Source organism: Rhipicephalus sanguineus, chromosome 3 (genome assembly GCF_013339695.2).
Source record: "Rhipicephalus sanguineus isolate Rsan-2018 chromosome 3, BIME_Rsan_1.4, whole genome shotgun sequence".
Lineage (NCBI taxonomy): Eukaryota > Metazoa > Arthropoda > Arachnida > Ixodida > Ixodidae > Rhipicephalus > Rhipicephalus sanguineus.
Genome location: NC_051178.1, coordinates 52,012,713 through 52,035,422, shown reverse-complemented (window position 1 = coordinate 52,035,422; position 22,710 = coordinate 52,012,713). Strand labels below are relative to the sequence as shown.

Sequence of the window (22,710 nt, the reverse complement as noted above, 5' to 3'; positions counted from 1 at the left end):
GAAACCACTTGCAAATTGCTGACAGTCACCTTGCGCACTACAGACAGTTTTTTGTTTGGTAATTAACTAACTTGTTAATTAGGCTTATTTATTTAAATTGATAAATATTGACTGTAAGCAAGAAATGCGGCTTCCAAAGTTCGAGAGCCTCTTCATAAACCCCAATTCTATTATTTGCGCTAAAGAAAGTCTCACGTATACCATTTTTTCCAAGAATGCTGCCTTCAGCCTGGTTCGAGCGAACAAAATCATCTGCGGTCGCGACTCGCCGGCTCCGTTGCAGCGGTAGGTCGATAACTCGACGGTGGTCTTTTTGGCCCGCGTCAGCCAGTTGGTGCGCGGGACGGTGCAAGTTGTAGCGAGCGGGGGCCAAGAAACCACCGTCAAATAATCAGCCTATACCAATGCAACGGAGCCGCCTAGTCGCGGCCGCAGCTGATTTTCTTCGCTCTAACCATGGCTGAGGGCAGCATTCTCGCGGCGGGCGAGTGCGCTAGTCATGTAATTCTTTTTGCATTTCGCGGGCTTTCTTTGCAGCTTGGAAAAAATGGTATACGTGAAACTTTCTTTATCGCAAATAATGAAATTGGGGCTTCTGAAGACGCTCTCGAACTTTGCAAGCCGCATTTCTTGCCTACAGTCAATATTTAGCAATTTAATTAAATATACCTAATTAACAAATTAGTTAATTACCAAACAAAATTGTCTGTAGTGCGCAAGGTCGCTGTCAGTAATTTGCAAGTGATTTCACTCGCCTCCTTAAATATTGCATTTTTAAACCCTTGGCTAAAGGTAGCTGGGACACCCTGTATATATCTGTGTGTGTGTCGCTAACTTCTGCAGTAGCGCCAAAGGCAAGCTTACGCGGTTGCCTGGCACTATAAAGATCTAACATAAATGCATTTTACTCTCGTAATATTTTGGCGGATGTTATTACAGACTAATGGAATCTTCCTTAGGCGTCCAAGGCTTCGGTACTTGTTACTTGTATTAAAATTACAGTTCATGTCAATGTAGTTTAACTACAGTTCATGTCAATGTAGTTTAACTCCATTAACCAATTTGTACGCTGAATCCGTTGAAGATTTGCTGTCGCGATCAGATGCAATCCGCCAACCGTGCATATCAATTGAAATCTTAAAGGGGTACTGACACAAAATTTCGCGGCCGAGATAGCCTGCTGGATCGATTCCCGTGTACGTGCGTGTACCATCTGCAAAATATCGACAGTAAATAAAGCTTGGAAGGTATTTTATATGAATTTTGAAGTTCGCGAGCGCGATCCAGCATTATAGGCCGCACCTAGTGCATTGACACCCTCGGAGGTGACCCGAGGTGACCCCCCTCTTTCCCCTACGTAACCGTTGCAGCCGGTACAAGTTACGATGACGTCATAGCCGCTATTTCTGTTTTAACGCTCTTCCCGACGAATCGCTCCTCGCCAGCGGGTCAAACCTGGAGTGATTCGCAACGTCGAAAATTCCTTCGATCCCCGCCGCAAGAGAATCGTCGCCATCAGACGACGATGAGCCCGACGACGACAGACCGCGCGGAAATGCGTCACTGCTCTGTGTGCTCAAGTGACCGAGCGTTTCACTCGCTAGGTGGTGATAGTTGCACCCGGCGGCTTGTCGTTTTTCGGAGCTCTGTCAAACCAAAACTGAGGCTGTGTCGGTAATGAGGAGCTTGTAATTAATGATCTGTCGCGCGCTACAGCAAACGATGTGCCGTGTTATGATTAACAGGCCCCCAGCAACACATTATAGCAAAAAAACGTGGGGTGAAAGTTTTTGTGTCAGGACTCCTTTAAGAGCGTATAAAGATCATGAAATGAGACTGCATCCACTTATTCTATAAAGGACGATCAAAATATAAATTCTGAACTAATTGCTAAAGGCTTCGGAGACCTATTATATGTAAGTCATCTTTGAATGCAATACGTCGGCCCGCACATACCGTCCACCCAAATTCTAGTATGCTCTGGCCGTCCGATACAACAACATTTTATCACTTACAGCGGATCATGGGTGGAAATATGACTGCTCGCAGTTGAATTCAAATAAGATAGGCTAGAAATAATTTTGGGTTTGCAATGACAACGTACGTTCTCCTTCGCCGGTTGAGTAAAAAGATACGGCTGGATAAGAGAATACTTTATCAATACGTACCAATTATATAGTCATATTCATTTTGCAAGATCACCGAATTATACAGCACCTTGTCCGGCAATTCGAAAAACACTACGATTGTAACCACGTCCAAAAGTGCCAGCTAAAAATTCTGAACCAAGGCCATGAGGCTTGCTCTCTCTGCGGGCACACGGGGTTACCTGGCTATACAAGGACAACCAGTGCCTGATATTTATACGATACATGTAAGGCCGGCGGTGCCCCTGATCTCGCTATTGCACAAATTTGTTATTTTGCGAAACACATGCCACCTGTCGCTTCGCCCTTTATATCAATGCTTTTTCCGAGAAACGCAGTGGGCTAAACAGCTGTTTAAGCTTGCATGAAACAGTGCACCTCACGTACTGAAATTTCAACTGGATGAATCCATTTTAAAGTTATAATCGACGAAAGAGGTTCTTGCGCACTACTTGCCCTAGCTGTGCTCTTGTACAACTTTGTTTGACCTTCCGCACTGTCATATGTCTCCATACCCTGCTTGGCATCGAATACCGAGCATGTAATTTAAAGCCATTTTTGAGAAGGCGGCTGCCTTTATTGTTTTGCGCGAGTATATTCAGTCAGCGAGCAGAAAAATTGTCGGTAACTAAACAGGAGTAATCAGCAAAAGTCATCCGAGTGGAAATGGTTGAAGCAGCGCGACGCTTCAAGGCTGACAGTACGCTCTGGACCGTCAGAGGCCACTGAGCCACCGATAGTACGACAGGCTTACGCTTGGGTTTCTTCACGCTTAAGTTGCTCGCTGCCTTTCTCATTGGTTCCCGGTGAGCTGATCCGTTGCTTTCTCGTGACGAGCCCATCGTCCCTGTTACTGTGACCGGCAAATCTGATTAACTCTCTTCGTCTGCTGTTTGGCCGAAATAATTTGATTTGGGATTCACTGTTTGCACGAAAAAGTTCTCATTTGAAAGACTCCTCCCTCGTATCTTTGGATCACCGTTGCGCTGCTACAACGTAATGGAAGGCGCGGGTGAGGGGACGCCTAAAGCCGAGTAGCGCGCTCTGGACAGTAAGATGGCACGGACGCACAGGCACCATAAGCAAGCCAGGCTGAGATATGTCTTCCTTCACGCTGCAGGTAGGTTAGATTTCCAAACTGGCACGTCTTTTACGTGAAATCAAATAATCGCTTCGCTCTCGTGCTTCCGTGCGCAGACGTCTTAGAGGTCCGCTTTGTTCCTTGTCTCCGTGTGCGCTGATGCGCTGAAAACGGTCCCGGTACGTCCAGAGACATCGTAGCGTATGTCCTTGCTGAAGTATTTAAAATTGTGAGGACTTCCATGAGAGATCCGTTCGAATAGAGTCAATGCGAAATTTGAAGTCGGAGAGAATCCGCGGGCTTAAGCAGCAGCAAAAGATCGTTTGAGATGCTATACCGACTGCCAATCAGATAATGGAGCCCGCAACGAACCAGACGGCCGTCATTGATGAATCAACGATGATGTCAATCTCTTGCACGAGAAGACTGAAGGTGTAGCAATTGACATGAGTACGATTCTTTCCCGCATTGATGACGCGATGGTCGTTCACGTCACGACAACTTAATTTATTGGTGTACCGTATGTTTCAAAAGAAAATTCTCTGCATTCAGAACAGAACACCCATAGACTTGATTAATGATACTTTGGAATTCAGTGTAACATTCGGTGCTCGAAGCATAGAGCATCGGTCCCGTCTGTGCTGTAGCTGGGCTCACAGATGCGAGACATTTCGGTTCTTTCTACTCAATGCAGAGAGCACATAAGCCGCAAGAGTACTACGTACAGGGGCCAATTAGAGTGATCACATATACAAGCGAAAGCTCTGGAGTAGCTGAGCAACTTTTCAATAGCAGAACACTTTTGCAACGGCAGACCAACAAGAAATGAACACGACAGAGAAATATACAGGGTATCGCTTCAGTCATGCACACTCTCGTCCTTTAAGAAAGGGAAAACGCGAGCTGTTTCCTGCGCTCTGCGGCGACTGCATACAGCGCCATCAACCGACAACTGAAGAAAGCACGACCGCTTGTGGCGTCATCTGTTGGCAAGCAAATTATTGTGCCATGGCTGGTAAACAAGCGCTGTTAGTTTACGCTGCCTCTCCGCTCGCGCCACGGGCGACACCTGCAGCTCGCGCCGTGCTGATGCACCACGCGCGATTTGTTGGCAGCAGAAGACGCGCTGCAGGCATCACCAGTTACGCGAGTGCAGAAGCAGCGTAAACTAACAGCGCTTGACCAGCGGCTACGACTCGTTATTTTGTTTGCCAATAGATGGCGCTGTGGCTCGGCGCGATGGCTTTGACGACTGCACTTGAGCTGCCGCGCCGTCTTGCTAGAAGTGCGTCCTCCATAGAATATGAAATTGTGGCGCAATGTCACTGCGCGCGATATTTGAGGTGTATAATAATGTTTTACCATTCACGTATTTCTCATGTTGGTACATTTTCACAGCTCTCTATCGCGTGTCCCTTAGTATTAAGATATGTTTGTACTTGGCAGGACCCAGCCATTGTATTCAACGTACCGGCTCTTGGCCAGTCATCAAACAGTTTCCCTGGAGCAGCGAGAAAGAAAAACTTGCAGTTGAGCCGCAGGGGTAAAGCACTCATTGCGATAGCAACAAATTAGAATGTTATACGAAGTAAAGTCAGCTGCTGACTCTTTTGGCATTCCACCTGCCGAAATGACGTTCCTGCTGTCTATCGCTTCAACGCAAACTGAGCGGTGAGAACACAGCGCGTGAGCTTTCTGCCGATTCTATTGGCACAGGTCGCACGCGACTACGCCCGGTCGATCGACAAGCGCAGTTCCTACTGAAGCCGAGAAGTCCCCCTTTCGCGATCCCCATGGACTTTTCGTTAGAACGAAGACGCACGGTGCGTTTCTTTTTGGCTTGAGCCCCGATTCTCAGCTGACCTCGCGCGCTGTCACTCGCACATAGGACATACGACGCTCGGGGCATGAAATAGCTGCTCCCGAAAGTCTAGATAACACTCTCGTTTTTGCTTGCGCTCTCTTCCTGAAAAATGTAACCATTTCCACTCGGATGACTTTTGCTGATTACTCCTGTTTAGTTACCGACAATTGTTTTGCTCGCTGACCGAATATACTCGCGCAAAACAATAAAGGCAGCCGCCTTCTCAAAAAGCGCTTTAAATTACATACTATCGGTATTCGATGCCAAGCAGGGTATTGAGACAGATGACAGTGCGGAAGTTCAAATAAAGGCGTATAAGAGCACAGCTAAGGCAAGTAGTGCGCAAGGACCTCAGTCGTCGATTATAACTTTAAAATGGATTCATCCAGTTGAAATTTCAGTACGTGAGGTGCACTGTTTCATGCAGGCTTAAACAGCTGTTTAGCACAATGCGTTTCTCGGAAAAAGTATTGATATAAAGGGCGAAGCGACAGGTGGCATGTGTTTTACAAAATAACAAATTTGTGCAATAGCGAGATCAGGGGCATCGCCGGCCTTACATGTATCGTATAAATATCAGGCACTGGTTGTCCTTGTATAGCCAGGCAACCCCGTGTGCCCGCAGAAAGAGCAAGCCTCATGGCCTTGGCTCAGAATTTTTTGCTGGCACTTTTGGACGTGGTTACAGTCGTAGTGTTTTTTGAATTACCGGACAAGGTGCTGTATAATTCGGTGATCTTGCAAAATGAATATGACTATATAATTGGTACGTATTGATACAGTATTCTCTTATCCTGCCGTATATTTTTACTCAACAGGCGAAGGAGAACGTACGTTGTCATTGCAAACCCATAATTATTTCTAGCCTATCTTATTTGAATTCAGCTGCGCGCAGTCATATTTCCACCCATGATCCGCTGTAAGTGATATAATGTTGTTGCATGGGACGGCCAGAGCATACTGGGATTTGGGTGGACAATATGTGCGCGCCGGCGTATTGCGTTCAAAGATGACTTGCATATAATAGGTCTCCGAAGCCTTTAGCAATTAGTTCAGAATTTATATTTTGATCGCCCTTTATAGAATACGTGGATGCAGTTTCATTTTATGATCTTTATAGCTCTTAAGTTTTCAATTGATATGCACGGTTGGCGTATTGCATCTGATCGCGACAGCAAATCTTCAACGGATTCAGCGTACAAATTCGTTAATGGAGTTAAACTACATTAACATGAACTGTAATTTTATACAAGTAACAAGTACCGAGGCCTCGGTTGCCTAAGGCAGATTTCATTTGGCTGTAATATTAGCGACCTCCACAATATTACGAGGGTAAAAGGCATTATTGTTAGATCTTTATAGTGCCAGGCAACCGCGTAAGCTTTCCTTTGGCGCTACTGCAAAAGTTAGCGACACACACACAGACATATATATATATATATATATATATATATATATATATATATATTGTAATAACAAGACACAGAGACAGCACCCGTTCCTGGGCCAAGCTGTTATATTCTGTCCTCGTCTTTCTCTTCCTCTGCCCGCTAGCTGTCCCCACGCGCCAGAGCCCCGGTGTCGATCTTTGTCATCACACTCGGCCATGACTGCAAAGCGCGCGGAGACGTCGACAATATTTCAGGTGGACGGTGCTGGCTGAATCGCGGTCGGACCCTACCACGCGGCAACTCGGTCAGGAGATCCGCCAGAAATGTGTCCGGTGGGCGACACTGGCTGTTTCGTCGTGGTCGGCCCCGACCCCGCTTCAGCATAGTTTGGTGGTCTGCTAGAAGTTTCACTGGCGGGCGACACTGGCTGTGTCGCGGTGGACGATGACCTCGGCCACGCTGCGACTTTGTAGGGAAATTTCTCCCATTGGCCTGTCGTGCACGGAATTGGCAGTGTCGAACTACTCGAAGTTTCCGGCCAAGAGACTTCTCGCGAAGTGTCTGTAGTTGCTCGGGTGGGTGGCAATTACTGTTTCGGCATGGTGGCAGGCTTGCCTCGAAAAGCTGACGTTGGTCCCGCCGCAGCTCTGAACATAGTACAGCATGCCTAACTGTCGCGTGTCGGACTATGTGAGGTCGGGCGCAGTTGTCACGCTGGGTCGAGCTGGCGCTTCCTGATGAAGGGTCACGTGAACAAGATGTGTCCCTGGAGCGAGCAGTGTCGTCAACAGGGCAGCTGGTTTGCGGTGCCAAGTCTCTGACGATAATGACGCCTGGCTGGCCAGGCATCTCGTTTGCGACATCTGGATGTCCTATTTTGTGTAGTGGCATGGCGTAGGTCGCGTTACTGGCGATCGTGGTCTGGTAGTACTTATGGTCGTGTCGTTCATCTGGCACGACAGGTGGGAGCGCCTGTATATGTTCTGACGACGATGAACGACAGGGCAGTTTCTCCGTTTGTGGAAGGTCTGGCGGCGATATGCTCATGTCCATTACCGACGCAGAGTCCCTGATCTGCAGAGGAGGGGCAGGGCTGCTCCCGTAAGCGTCAAAATCAACGACATACACCGTCGATGGACAGCAAGGCACCGTTCCAGCCTCAAGGTTGTGGCCCTCCAGAACTCCGTCCTCGGTGGAGGTCTTGGACGCACCGAAGGTACCGGGCAACAGGCCGAAAGCGGCAATCGGGGCTGCACTCCATCCTGCCCAGGCCTGCTGCCTCACGCCTTCGTACCCGTGCCACGCCGCGGCACCTTCCCGAAGGCGGTCTACCGCCATGAACCATTTCTGCGCCTCCGTCCAGGCTTCGCGAGCTCCTAAAGCGTTGACGGTCGCCACCCATTTTTCGGCGTCGTCCTGGAAGCCGCGGAACTCCGGTAGTACGAAGGTAGCCTGGGATGGTGAAACGGCAGGCGCGAAACGGCAGAGTGTGTGCGCGAAGTCACCAAGTTGAATAGAGACCTGGCTGAGGGTAGACCGGAGCTCTCTACGTTGCTCAGGCGAGCTGGCCTCGAGGTCTAGCGAGGTGGCTACATCTAACATGGCGTTGGTTGCTGTCAGTGCCGGAATAATGGGAGGAAACAGCGTAGAGCTCGACGCTGTCAAGGCGTTGGCCGTAACGCGGAGTCGCGCAATGGTACGCCGCAGGTTCGCGGCGCTCTCCGATGGTTCGTGTGCGGAGCCAGTGATGTTGGACCAGCAGGCCGTGGTGGTTGGGCCCACGACGGCGGGCTGCTGGACTGAAGGAACTCGTACCGCACCCCAAAGCGGCTCAGGTGCCGATGGAGCCCTGAATGAGAGGGTGTCGCCACGGGAAGCGTGAGCGGCATTCCCGGGCAACGGGAGGCGGTTTACTGTCTTGGCGGCGCCGGGGTAAGCATGCCCTTGAGCCACCGAGGAGGCCTCGACGCCGTCCTGGGATGGTTTGATGGGTAGCTCTAGCAGCGGTCGGGCCACGGTGTCCATAACCGAGGAAGCGTGGACGGCGTTCCTAGGATTGGGACACCCGCGCTGCCGACGACGCGCGACGACAGGTGGCTTCAGCTGCAAGGTTCGGCTGGCGTTGTAGGCTGCGCCATTGTAATGAACAAGACACAGAGACAGCACCCGTTCCTGGGCCAAGCTGTTCTATTCTGTCCTCGTCTTTCCCTTCCTCTGCCCGCTAGCTGTCCCCGCGCGCCAGAGCCCCGGTGTCGATCTTTGTCATCACAATATAAATAAATAAATAAATATATATATATATATATATATATATATATATATATATATATATATATATATATATATATATATATATATATATATATATATATATACCGTGAATAACCCGTTATCGGCAGGCTGGGATACATTTTGTGTCTTCAGTCGAATGCGAAAGGGGCACGTGGGGTTCATTCTTGCACTTCCACCTTTCCTCATTCGCTATTGTGCCACACACAACATAATGAACGTTTTGTATAGATTAATGAAACGAACGTTCGGTGAATTGTGAAATTGAGCAAACTACAAGCACAATTTACCTTTTATGCAGCGAGTGTCGACCATGAGGCGTTACTTGCATGTCCTTACAGTTGTACAGATTAAAGTGGCGATCGAACAGGCCGACGCTCAATTGAGCTTCAACGGTAGGCTGACATCTGCGGCGCTGATGTAACAGTCGTCAGCAAGCTTAACTCGAATGCTCCGCAGCGTGTCATGAAACGGTTTGATTGAGGACAGCGCAGCGTAGCTTTGGTTTCTATTCCCGAGATGTTACCGATGCATGCCGACATACTATCCAAGCATCATCATCATCATCATCATCATCAGCCTGTCTACGCCCACTGCAGGGCAAAGGCCTCTCCCATGTTCCGCCAATCAACCCGGTCCTGTGCTTTCTGTTGCCACGTTATACCTACAAACTTCTTAATCTCATCTACCCACCTAATTTTCTGTCTTCCCCTCACGCGTTTGCCCTCTCTTGGAATCCAGTCAGTTACCCTTAATGACCACCGGTTATCCTGCCGACGTGCTACGTGGCCGGCCCATATCCATTTCTTCTTAATTTCAACTATGATATCCTTAACCCCCGTTTGTTCCCTGACCCACTCTGCTCTCTTCCTGTCTCTTAAGGTTACACCCTATCATTTTCCTTTCCATCGCTCGCTGCGTCGTCCTCATTTTAAGTTGAACCCTCTTTGTAAGTCTCCAAGCATACCGTGGTGTTATTGCCGGCAGCAGCGCTCAGCGCTTTGCGGCTGACATCAGTCAAACGAGTCCAGGCCACGCTGTGGGGCGTTCGAGTTAAGCTTGCTATTGAATGTACTTTTGATTTGACCTGCCTATGCTGTGGAAGACTGTGAATGACTGATACGCACCGAATATGTTCGTTTCATTCCCATAACAGTGCAATGAATACGGGGAGTATTGCAGTCACTGCGGCAATAAAGTAAATCAGAGTACTGTGCGTGAAAAAATAGGCATGTTTAGACGCCCGTACTTGTGCTTCCTGCCCCACTACTCCGACGCTAAGACCAGTACTCGATCGCAGTCTGCTATAGACTGCATTAGACTGCCATAAAAGGAGAGCCAACACTGGAATCACAGACGTTAATCTGATATTACGTCTGCATCCTAGGAGTACATATGTAGTGTTTATTTCTTTCATGCATAATTAGATAGTCAGCACCACAAATCCACCACCTTAAGCCTGCATAGGCGGTTTTTCCAAGCCAGTTTAGAGACCTGGCGAGACTCTATGGTAGAATGCCTGATGGCCACGCAGAATGCTTGGGTTCGATTCCTGCTGGGATCCTAATTCTTATTCTTTCTATTCGTCGGGTTACCGCTGCCGATGTCGGTTTTTCTTAGCGCTGTCTCATTTAAATGACCAATGTCTGTTCGCGCCGTTGCTGGGTAGATAGATATATACGTAGATATAAATGCTCAAAGTGCGAAACGTTCGCTGAAAAATGCTTCGCATTAAAAAAAATTAAGGCAGCTTAGCACTAGTGGTGCTAATCCTAAAGGAAGTGCGGAGCTTGTTTCATGCTCTTCGCTTTGCTGCTTCTTTCCTCATCTCTTTCTTTCTTGTTCTCTTTTCCACTGTTTGTGTGTTTTTTCTATTTATTTCTATTTGTTTCTATTTTTATTCCCATTTTTTATTTCATTCTCTGTTGTTCAATTTCTCGCTTGCTTCCTGTTTTTCAATTGCGCAGAAATGTGCGAGGAAGTTGTGAAACTGTACTGAGTAACATATGGGCTAAGGAGAAGACGTGTCCTGGTATAGATCATTCATTCCCCTCGTACAAACTGCAAAACAAACAATATCTCGGTCCTACACTGGGTCGTGCATATTAACGGGAGATATAAGCAGTGACAACAGCGGTACGACGGACAAGGAAAATTTAATGTCCGATGAAACTCTCACAGCGGCTTCTCCTACGGGAAGCAGTGACTAAAGGTCCTTACCGTGCTACGCTAGTCCAGGGAAGAAGATTGAGCGGTGGAGATTACGCCTGTTGGCGTCTTCTCTTTCTTTATTGCCTTCTTTCTTTCTTTCTTCATTTTTTCATTCCTTTCTGTCTTTCTTTCTTTCCTTCTTTCTTTCGATTCACATATGAAGCTTGTTTGACCTCGTGCAAAGCTCGTGTCGCATGAGCCTTACATGCGGTTTTGCCTGCGTTATGATCATCATTAAGGCGCTCGAAGAACAAGGGGAAGACGACTTCTATTCGGCGCGACAGCGCGCTCAATATGCTACAGTTGGCTATGCTATGTGTGGTTTGGCCTGCGTTCATATCATCATCAATAAGCTCGAAGTACACGATGAAAAAGCCACCTCATTGGCGCGAGCGCGCGCTCAATATGCTACATTTGGCTATGATATATGTGGTTTTGCCTGCGTTAATATCATCATCAAGGCACTCGAAGAACAAGGTGAAAGAGACTTCTCTTTGGCGTGAGCGCGCGCTCAGATGGCTATGCTACATGCAGTTTTGCCTGCGTTATCCCAAGCTACAACGACAGTATACGATCACGGCCCATGACTGTCCGGCCCCCTGAAGTGCTCCGCACGTAAAAACAGCGTGATTAACACTGCTCCAACTCACGTAAACTTGGAGCATGTTGTAACATAGGTCGATGACTCTCGCTGTCTGCTAAAAGTTGCCAAGTGTATCGTAAATTGCTGACGTGTGTTCTCTTTCTGTCACGCTTTTTCGTAATACATCGTTATGATTTCTTGACATTGTTATGAGCAGTATTCGCAGTTAATAAGGAGAAATAATTCGGGACACTTTCAAGGAACCCAATTAGGGCCTGTGGAATGTCACTCAGTCATTCAACGTGTCGTGTGCAGGGACAGCTGATAATGGCACCGGTACGATCTCTAGCTGTTCTTAGATTCAAAGCATCAAAATAAAATGCACACTTTACCAAAAGAGCTAGAACATGCCTCCTCATCATGCTAAGGACTTGTTATATGGGATCAATGAGTTTGAATAAAATTGTTAAGAGTTCTTTTTCGGGGTCCAGCAATGTAGCAGGTTGCCTGACATAGCACACGTGCGCTCGTTACCTCCAACTGGGAGAGGTTTTATGGGTACTAATATTTACTGTGTCGAGAGATCGCTGTACTTCTAGTACTGCGAAAGGGTACACGCGTTGTACTAAGCGGATGTTTGTATTTAACGTACGCTATTTCCGTTGCACCTGCATTTGACCTCATCCATCCTGAGTCGTCCCAATAAAGCATCGTAGTATGTTACTGCGTCGACGATAAAGACAAAAATGCGAAAGCGATGGACCAGGCACATGCGCTTGGGCATTTTGGTTAGTTGCAATCAAACAAAATACCTTTAAACCTGGAACCCGCTTAACGTCCAGTAGCTGTGAATATTTTAAAGACGATAGCCTTTCTAGGAGATCTTAGACGCAGAATTTTTAGTCTGTCTGTCTTTCTGTGTGTTTGTCTGTCACCCGATTCAGCCACCCGGCCAAAGTTTAACCGTTTTCTGAACGCCCCGACATCTTGCACTGGTGTCGCCGTTCATACTTGTGAACATTGTCGATCTAAAAGCAAATGTTACGCATACATGAGGCGCAACATCAATGCGTAAGTATTAGGTGGTGTGTTCCTTTACTAGAAAATACATAGATACATAAATCTAAAGAACCTTGTGTTTATTGCGATGCGCTGAAAATGCTAGTATTTTATGGGCTGCGCTGCAAATGCAAAGCTAGGAGCCCGATGCTGCGATTCCACATAGAGGAGGCGGACTCAGGTAGTACTGCCGGCAGAAGACTATCGCCATTCGATGACATTTGCAGCGAAGCACGCAGATACGCGGTCAATTTTTTTCAAAGGCAGGAGCATCTTACATCGCCATAGGCTGTAATATCCATGGTTACAGAAAGCTTAAGGAATTCATTTTATATAGCCAATAATTTACATGAGAACACCATATATTGCTGGAACATTAAATATGATGAATGGCACGAACGCTATCACGGAGTATATATATATATATATATATATATATATATATATATATATATATATATATATATACTGTAGGCATTCATTAGCCACATCTACCCTCCTCATACATGTTCATCATCATGGGTGTTCGTCGTCTTCACCTGTAGTGGCAACCCGTCTTGTGATCTGTGCCTCGGGTGTGGTCGCTTCACCTTGCCTTCGGGGCCTAATAAAGGTCGCGCTAACCATTGCGTCACAAGAGGTGGAGGCTGCTCACCGATCTTCCTGCCTCTCCCAACCAGCTCTACCTCCTGGAGCTCCGCTCAAGTCGCCGTCTGTACCAGGTGTCCGGTAACATGCCTCAAGACGAGCCAACCGGCGCACCTGCATCTAGCTTCACTGCCCCGACTTCCGCGGCTGATCCTCCCTGGATTATCAGTGGCCACCAGCGTGATCCCCTCATGTTCCCCGGACATCGAGGTGAAGATGTGGCTGATTGGTTGGACCACCACGACCGAGTGAGTCAAACAAACAACTGGGATGATCCGGCCAAGCTTCGCCGTGTTTCTTTCTACCTCACCAACGTAGCGAAAACATGGTATTTCGTTCACGAAATTGATTTCACGGACTGGACCCATTTCAAGCAACAGCTTCGCCAAATTTTCGGCACTCCGGCAGTTTGTTCTGCCCTAGCAAAGAACACCTTGGACGCTCGCAAGCAACAAGTTGGCGAATCCTACACCTCATACATTGAGGATGTGCTTGGTCTTTGTCACCGTTTCAACAGCTCCGTGACCGAATCTGAGAGGGTTCGCCATCTACTGAAAGGCATCGGCACTATCGCCTTCAATGCATAGGCCATACAGAACCCAACCACAGTCACCGACGTTTTTTCCACATACCAAAGCCGAGAGGAACTCGAGTCGCAGCGGTTGCTGCCGGACAGCCCTGTCAACACCGCCGCCGCCGATCCCTCGTTGCGTGCTATGATCCGCGCGATCCCGAGTCCACCTCACGCCTCCAGCACTCCTTTGCGCGACGTGATCAAGGAGGAATCGGCGTCCATGGCCGCTCCAGCGTATGTGGACTCTCTGACCCCTCGACTCCAGCCAACGTACGCACAAGTCGTCGCTGGTTCACCAGGGGTCGTGCAATCGATGCCTGCACACTCGACGCCGGTCCACCTGGCTTCAATGACACCGAGTGCGCCTAGCCAGCCCCTTCACCCGCCATGACGATCGCCTCGTCCGGTGTACTGCGGGTATCGTGGCCACATTGCACGCTTTTGTCTTAAGCGTGAGCAGGACGAGCGCCGTGGATTCGACGCCTACGAACGGGATGATGGTACCTCCAGGGCCACGTTTCAACGCCGTCCTTACTTTCCGCCGCAACGTCGCTCTCCATCTCCAAGTGCAACATCCGAGACGGCACCTACTTACCGCCCCACTGGACGCCGCTCATCGTCGCCCTTTCGCCGCTCTACGTCACCACTGCGACCTGTCTCGCAGTTCACAGACCATCGCCCGGAAAACTAACCTATACAGATTTTGGAGGAAAAGCTGCATTAAGACGAGACAGAAATTCCTCCAGTGCGTCCATATAATATGATATTCGTTTCAGTAGAAGGTTTATACGTGGACGCCCCGCCACGGTGGTCTAGTGGTTATGGCGCTCGACTGCTGACCATTTTCGATGGCGGCGAAAATGTCTGAGGCCCGTGTTCTTAGATATAGGTGCACGTTAAAGAACCCCAGGTGGTCAAAATTTCTGGAGCCCTCCACTACGGCGTCTCTCATAATCATATGGTGGTTTTGGGACGTTAAACCCCAGATATTATTATTATAGTTTATACGTGGACGCTTTGATAGACACTGCTGCTTGTTTATCGGTTATTGATCGCTCTTTGTGTTCCCGTCTCCGAAAAAAAAGAGGGTGACCTTATTTTTAGGTCTGGCGGTCCCATGCCGCCAACGTCCCATAGTGTGGGTGCTCTCCCAAGCGACCTTGAACTTAGTTCTGCCGAGCACCAGGCCGGAAGTGCGCTTGTCCCTATTTTACGATAGGTACCCGGCGGCAGCAATTCTCTGCCTCCCACAGCAGAGGTGGATGCTCAACTATTTCCCCAAGGCTGTGGTGGGTTAAGGTGCGCCCAGGGTTCTTTGCAGAACTTTATGGGGCCACCTTTCGTGATGAGTACCCAGAAACAACCGAGCGCCAGGTCGGTGTACTCCTCTACCCATTTGGAAAAGCCAGTGGGTTCCCGGTCGGCACTGGGAATCGAACCCGGTACCTCCCGCATTGGAAGCGGACGCTCAACCATGTAGCCACCGCTGCGGTGGACATGCATTGTTCGCTGCTCAAGGGGACGCCATTCGACCTTCCGCCATGTGTACCGCTTATGTTTTCATTGATGGACTTCTCCATTACGTACAGTTCGCCGTGCTGAGTTCGCGTGCCCGCCAGCTTATATTAGGGTGAGATTTTCCGTCTACGGCAAACGCGTACATCTGCTGTCGACAACGTGTTCTTCACATGACGGAAACCGACTAAGCCCTTTCTGTGGATGACAAGCCACTTCGCTTGCTCGCTGTGGAGAATACCGAGCTACCACCTGGTCATCAACCAACAGTTACCATCGCCTGTGACGGGATCGATTATGGTAACGTGCTTGTGTCGCCGTTTGTACGCTGTCTCTGAAGAGGGATAGCCTTTGCTTCAGAGCTAGTGCGGTTCCGCGATGGCTGCGGACTTCTGTACGCTACAAACCAGACGTCCGAGAAAATTCTCATTCCTAAAGGCACCACAATGGCTTGTGTCACGGAATCCCAGCCTCTCTCTGTTGTTCCGCTCGTGCCGGCGTCCTCTGACCCTCCTTCTGTGGCACATTCCCCGTGCGTATCTGCTCTCGCTGCGACTATCAGTCCCGACCTGACATCATCGCAGTCAGATGAGTTGCTTGCCTTGCTACAAGCGCATACAACGTCGTTTGATGCCGATTCCTCCTCTTTGGGACAAACGTCCATTATCACGCATCGGATCGAGACGGATGGCACTTCTGTCGTACGCCGTCGACCATATCGCATCTCTTCATTCGAGCGGAAGGTCATTGAACAAAATGTCATTGATATGTTGCAACGGAACATCATACGTCCCTCCGCGAGTCCTTGGTCATATCCCGTTGTTTTAGTACGAAAAAAAAGAGGGCTCGAGCGATTTTGCGTAGGGTACCGGGCACTTAATAAGATCCCCGGCAAGGATGTCTATCCCATGCCCGCATAGACGATGCCTTGATGCCTTGGATTCGCTACAGGGTGCCGAGTACTTCACAAGTCTAGATCTGCGTTCGGGCTATTGGCAGATAACCATGCACGAGGAGGACAAAAAAAGACAGCGTTTTCAACACCAGATGGGCTGTACGAATTCAACGCCATGCCATTCGGCCTTTGCAGTGCTCCAGCGACATTCGAGCGCATGATTGACACCGTTTTGCGAGGCCTGAAATGGAAAACTTGCTTGTGCTATTTGGACAATATCGTTATTTTCTCGTCAACATTCCATCAGCACTTGCAACGTCTGGAAGAAGTTCTCACGTGTCTTGCCAACACAGGCCTTCCGCTGAACGCCAAGAAGTGCCGTTTTGCGAGCAAGACAATTAAAGTCATAGGTCACATCGTAAGCAAGGACGGCATTCGTCCTGATCCAGACAAGGTTTCCGCTGTCCAGCACCTCCCGCGTCCTGAAAAAGTCAAAGATTTGCGCAGTTTCCTCGGCCTCGCTTCCTATTTTCGCCGATTCATTCGAGACTTCGCCTCAATCGCTTCGCCTTTGCGCAAGTTGCTCGGCTTCGGCGGTCCCTTTCTGTGGTCTCCTGAATGTTAATCGCCCTTTGTCCATCTCAAGTATGCCCTCACGTCCGATCCAGTCCTTTGCCATTTCGATGAAACCGCACCTACACTCCTGCATACCCACGCTAGTGGTCATGGCATTGGTGCGAGACAAGTCTTCACCCGAGAGGGTCGTGTCATACGCCAGCCGTGTACTGACACCTGCAGAAAAGAATTATATCATCACCGAGCAGGAGTGCCTAGCCGTCGTTTGGTCTGTACAGAAGTTTCGACCTTACCTTCACGGCCGCCAATTTACTGTGGTTACAGACCATCACGTCTTGTGCTGGCTCTCGACACTCAAGAACTTATCTTGCCGCCTTGATCGCTGGATTCTTCGTTTGCAAGAATATGACTTCAGTATTACGTACAAGTCGGGAAAAAAACACCAAGACGCCAACGCGCTTTCGCGCTGCCCGCTTCCTTTGGAACCATATAACGGCACCACCACTACCGCACGCGACGAGCTCTCAGCCGTCTCTTCTCCACACGTTTCATCCTTAGGTACTATGGGTCCAACTTCATTGAATGAGTGTGGTTCATTCTTATCTCTCGAACGCGCTGATCCTTACTGTTGCCACCTCATAGACCACCATGACTGGACTTCGCGGCCTCCTAACGCACGTCTTCGCCGACAGCTGACGCAATTCAAGCTCGACAACTGCGTCCTGTACCGCCATATCTACCATCCTGACGGTCAACGCTGGGTGCCCGTTCTACCTCGCTCTCTTCAAGCTGAAGTCTTCGCTGGACACTTGCGATTTCAGAAAATGTACGATCGCATCAGATGTCACTACTACTGGCCAGGCTTGTCCACTAGTGTAGCGAAGTACGTTGCTTCGTGCGTGTTTTGTCAGCGTCGAAAGCTTCCCACATCACCTCAAAGCGGACAACTACAACCATTCCGTGTCCGCTGTAGCCATTTGAGGTAGTTGGCATCGATCTCTATGGTCCGCTTCCTATGACAGTCGCCGGTATCGATGGATAGTTACAGCTGTCGACCATCTGACATGCTACGCGGAAACAGCTTTCGTGGCTTCTGAATTAGCTTTTGAAGTTGCTGATTTTATACTCCGATCCCTAAGTCTTCGTCACGGTGCTCCTCGTGTCATCCTGAGCGACCGTGGAAAGGCATCTCTTTCACAACTCGTTGACGAAGTGTTCAAGGCATCCGGCACCACCCACAAAACAAGCTCCAGTTACCATCCTCAAACGAACGGCTGACTGAACGCTTTCATTGTAAGCTGTCGGACATAACAGCCATGTATTTCCAACCGGAACACAGAAATTGGGACGCAATTTTGCCCTTCGTGACTTTCGCGTACAATACCTCCGTACAACGCACAACCGATTACTCGCCATTCTACCTCGTCCCTGGCCGTTTCCCCTCTTCTTTTATCGACGTTTCCTTCTCTGCGCCTATTAAACCATCTCCATCCACCAGTGAAGAATACGTGTCCCGGCTGCTTCATTACCGCCAGCTGGCTCGCGTCAACACTGAAGCAAGGCAGCAGGACCGCAAGCTCTACTATGATGCCTCTCATCGCGCCGTGTCCTTCAGCTCTGGCGATGAAGAGCTGCTTCATACGCCCATTCGCACTCCTGGCTTGTGCGACAAATTTCAACTACGCCTTATTGGCCCCTACTCGGTCTTGGAGCAAACGTCTCCCGTCAATTATTGCCTGGCACCGGTTGTTCTCCCAGCGGACCGCCGCTGCCAGGCTGCAGAGATAGTCCACGTATTACGCATGAAGCCTTTCACAAGGCGTTCTTTTTCGCTTTCACCTGCGGTCAGCATGACCGTTCTCGCGTGGGGGGAAGTCGCGTGGGGGGAAAGACACATCTACCTTCCTCATACATGTTCATCATCATGGGTTTTCGTCGTCTTCATCTGTAGTGGGAACTCGGCTTGATTGTCATCTGTGCCTCGGGTGTGGTCGCTTGAGCATGCTTTCGGGGCCTATTGACCCTTTTCGAAAAAGGGCGCCCCTAGCGCCGCGCACGCAAACTACAGTCTGCCGCCATTGTGAGGGCACCGCAGCAGACGACGCAGGCTTCGGCAACGTGCCAGTGCGTGACATTTCAGCACCACCGAATCGTGAACTGTCATCTACGTTTTTCGTAGAGACGGCGTGCTGCAATGGTGCAGACGTGCTGCGTTCCCATGTGCCACCATCGAGGATATCACGACGAGAACAGCGATAAGGTACGCGATAAAACAAACGCACGTGCTCTCTCTCTGTACGCGATGTCAAACGGACGTGCGGAAGGGTGCCGTTTTCTAAGCGCGCTACAGAAACAGACGTGCTGCCATGTGTAGCCTTGCTCTACCAGTGAATAGTCTTCTCCCGAGTGCCTGCATGCGGTTAATTGGGATAGATTGTGCAGAAATACGAGCGTTCGTAAGGCCAGCCACAAAAATAAAAATGAAGTTGCGTACCGTTCATTTAGTAGCGACAGTACTCGCATATCGTAAGCCACGTGTCAACATTTTTTAGTACATACAAACAGGGGCGTAGGCAGAAATCTTTTTTTGGGGGGGGGTGGGGTGGAGGTGTGCACCACCTTGATCTGAAGTGGGGGCCGGGCAGGTAGATGTGGTCCAGTGTCATTTTGTGCTCAGCGAGCCATGGCAAGAAAACATTCGGGGTGAGGGGAGGCACGGGCCCGGTGTGCACCCCCCCCCCTCGCTGGCTACGCCACTCCATACAAATATACCCAACGCGTGGCATCCGGAAAATAGTTACGTGGTGTGGCTTGCGGCAGACAGTATTTTCACCTGTTGCGGTCGCATAGTTCCGCGACAGTGATGTCCTTCCTTTCCTTCGGTGAGAAGTTTGTGGCTTCGCCGAGCCTTTTTTTCCCGTTCCGGAAAGACCAACGGAGAGCACTAAGAGCTCGTTCAAGCACACAGACGGTAAGATTTCAGCGGATGACACGGAGAACTAGCCGCGAACACAAACATCACAGCACTCACGCATTTGAAGGCTTGCTTTTCATGCCCTCACGATGGCGCTGGCTATCCCACGCTCCTTTGCGAAGTGAAACTGACGAAGAGCCCACCGTGAGGTGGCGTATTTATGAAAAGGGTCTATAAAGTAAAGGTCGCGCTAGCCGTTGCGTCACAATACATATATATATATATATATATATATATATATATATATATATATATATATATATATATATATATATATATATATATATATATATATATATAGAACGATCAGCTGCTTACTCACAGGGCCGCGCGTGGGGACTTCACGTCCCCACGCGCGGTAATGTTTATTTTTGACGCTCGTAAGTCACTTTGTATTTAAGGTATAGCATCCTTGAGCGATATCAAAACAAACACATATCTTTTTTGTGCATTGCATGTAGCGCAACGTATTGTGGATATGTGGATATGTGCAACCATGTGGCGCCAACACGCTCGAGCTCGACCAGCGCAAGCGAAATGGTTAGAGCGATGAAACGTGCATTCACGGCCACGATCCACGCTTATCAGCCAACTTCTCCAGCACTGCACCGGTACTTTCCGAACAGCATTGTTGTTGAAAGAATTTTCGTAACGTCAAATGCTTCGACGTTGCGAAAAGCATACGTGTGCATTCATTTCAATATTAATGCTTCGATCGTGCTTATCGAAACTGCAACATCCGAGAGAAGTAAATTGCGCACGGCTAGAGTATGAGCACTGTTGTGACACAAGCGCTACTGATTGGTATGTTGAATCATTGTGTTCGGTTAAGAAGTAACTTCGCGTTCCTGACTGCGTAAGTAACGACGACGGCGTAATATGTTTGGAAATCACCAACACGCTAAACATGCGGTCCCGTGCAACAGTGATGGCGCTACTCGCTAGCGGGCTGCTGCTGCGGCAAATCCGTCAGGCAGGCTCGATACGTACTACCTCGGAGTGCCGTTCAGCTCAGTCAATTCAAGTTCATGCAGTTTTCTGTAGTACGCACAGGAGTTCGCAAAGCATCGTTCATGCACGGTAATTGAGCCGAAATATAATCTTTCACGCTGCACCATATATTTGGCGGCAAGCATTTAGCAATTTCCATCGTCTGGGAATGTATTTTGGTCTCACATCCATTTCCGCGCAGCTCATGACCTCACCGGGTCAAAGTGGCATATGCCGCACGTCCACACGTCCTATCTGTTCTTGTGCTAGCAAACACGTTCACCCTCCTCCGGGCGCCATTTGGAACCGCACAGCGCGCCACCTGTAGTTCGTGGGCATTGCGAACATCTACTTCTCACCGATCGTTTGTCGCAGATTATTTCGGATGTGACATGTGCTAACATAAGGTATGTTACAGCGATAGTAGAAACACGTTTTGCTACTCACTGCAGTTGGTGCAGGTTCCGCAGGATGCGCTCTGGCCAATCGTCTCACTGCTGATGGCAGCAACACCGTGTTACTTCTCGAAGCTGGGGGCCTCGAGGACGCAGCCGTGCAGGTTCCGCTTTTCTCGGCTGTTTTGCAGGGAACTAACATTGACTGGGACTACAGGAGCGAACGGCAACACAACGCCAGCTTGTCCGTCGATGACCAGGTGAATTCGCTCTTATTGCTTAACTTGCTATAATGGTCAGAAAGAGGATGGCTGTGTGGATGGAGAGAAGTATTTCACTGTGGAAGGGCTCTTCGCATTGTGGGACCACATTTATTTATTGCGTGTATTCATTTTGGCAAAGCAGAGAAGATGCAGCAGTAGCGTGAGTGTTGCGCAAAATCTCCAGGTTTTCGTGTAATATGCAGTACATTCACAGAATAAAAAGTGGAGTAGCGGCCTTCTAAAAGTGCGTCGTTATGAACGCAAGAAGTATATCAATTCAGGTGCAAACACGCATTATGTCAACAATATCACCTTAGACACTACGAACACGTTGTTTGAGCAAATATTCGACATAAGGTAATGTTAAAAGTGTCTCAAATAAGGACGATGGCAGTCTCTCCACTGCTCTCGAGGCTATGAAAGCGTCATCAAAATCACAGCAATAACTAAGCTATTTATATCTTTGTGATGTTGACGTACAGTGGCATGTGATGTAATTGGTATAGAGTTTTAAAAAGACAACGTTAACCGGACCGTAGAAAAAGCAATGGCCATGTAGCTGATCTTGGACTGTGGCTTACGCGTTGTATCGCTTGCGCACTTTTAAGCTGGCCACCCATTACGCGATTCATATGGGTGTCAAATGAAGTCCACCAACACCAAAACCACTTATACTACGCAAACACAGGGTAAGTTGTTCATGTTTCCATTGATGACAATGAATATGAACAGTCGCTGAGGTCTTTGATTTTGGGCGGGCAATTTGAGGCCCCCAATTCTTACCAAATATACATGACATGGCACTTGACGCAATACTGAGCACGAGCCCTGCATCGTTTCCTGCCACCCAGGTTCGCGCTTCACTCAACGGATGATAGAAGATTGCTGTTCATGCTGTAGAATTCTGGCATGGTTGTTTCTGATCGGTTCGGATCCAATATATCGCGTAGTTGGCCAAGCGTGTGAAAATGCGCGACTGCAGTGTGTGCACTGAAGTAGCTGCATATCTCTTGCACCAATAAACAACATATATCATCATCAAGTAGCTGCATACGTGAGTTCTCGCGAGAACGAATAGAACTGCCGCTGCTGGTGCCGCTGGAAAGTGTTTTACTTGAGAAGTACACTTTATAATTGTTCGGCAACTTTAAATGTCGCACTGATTGTAGAATAATGATTGCCCTGGGTCCGTACACGATGCTGTTCAGAGTGTTGGCTTGTCTGAGTGGTAGAATAGTAGACTCCTAATGAGTGT

General features: G+C 48.8%; 1 protein-coding gene across 1 annotated transcript in view; it reads left to right on the top strand.

Moving 5' to 3' along the window:
- LOC119385464 (oxygen-dependent choline dehydrogenase-like) overlaps positions 1–22,710 on the top strand; it is a 78,122-nt gene that overhangs the window by 11,220 nt on the left and 44,192 nt on the right. Inside the window, exons 3-4 of the mRNA XM_049413997.1 lie at positions 18,369–18,492; positions 21,250–21,452. Coding sequence (XP_049269954.1) covers positions 18,369–18,492; positions 21,250–21,452 — 327 coding nt within the window. The remainder of the gene's footprint in view (positions 1–18,368; positions 18,493–21,249; positions 21,453–22,710) is intronic.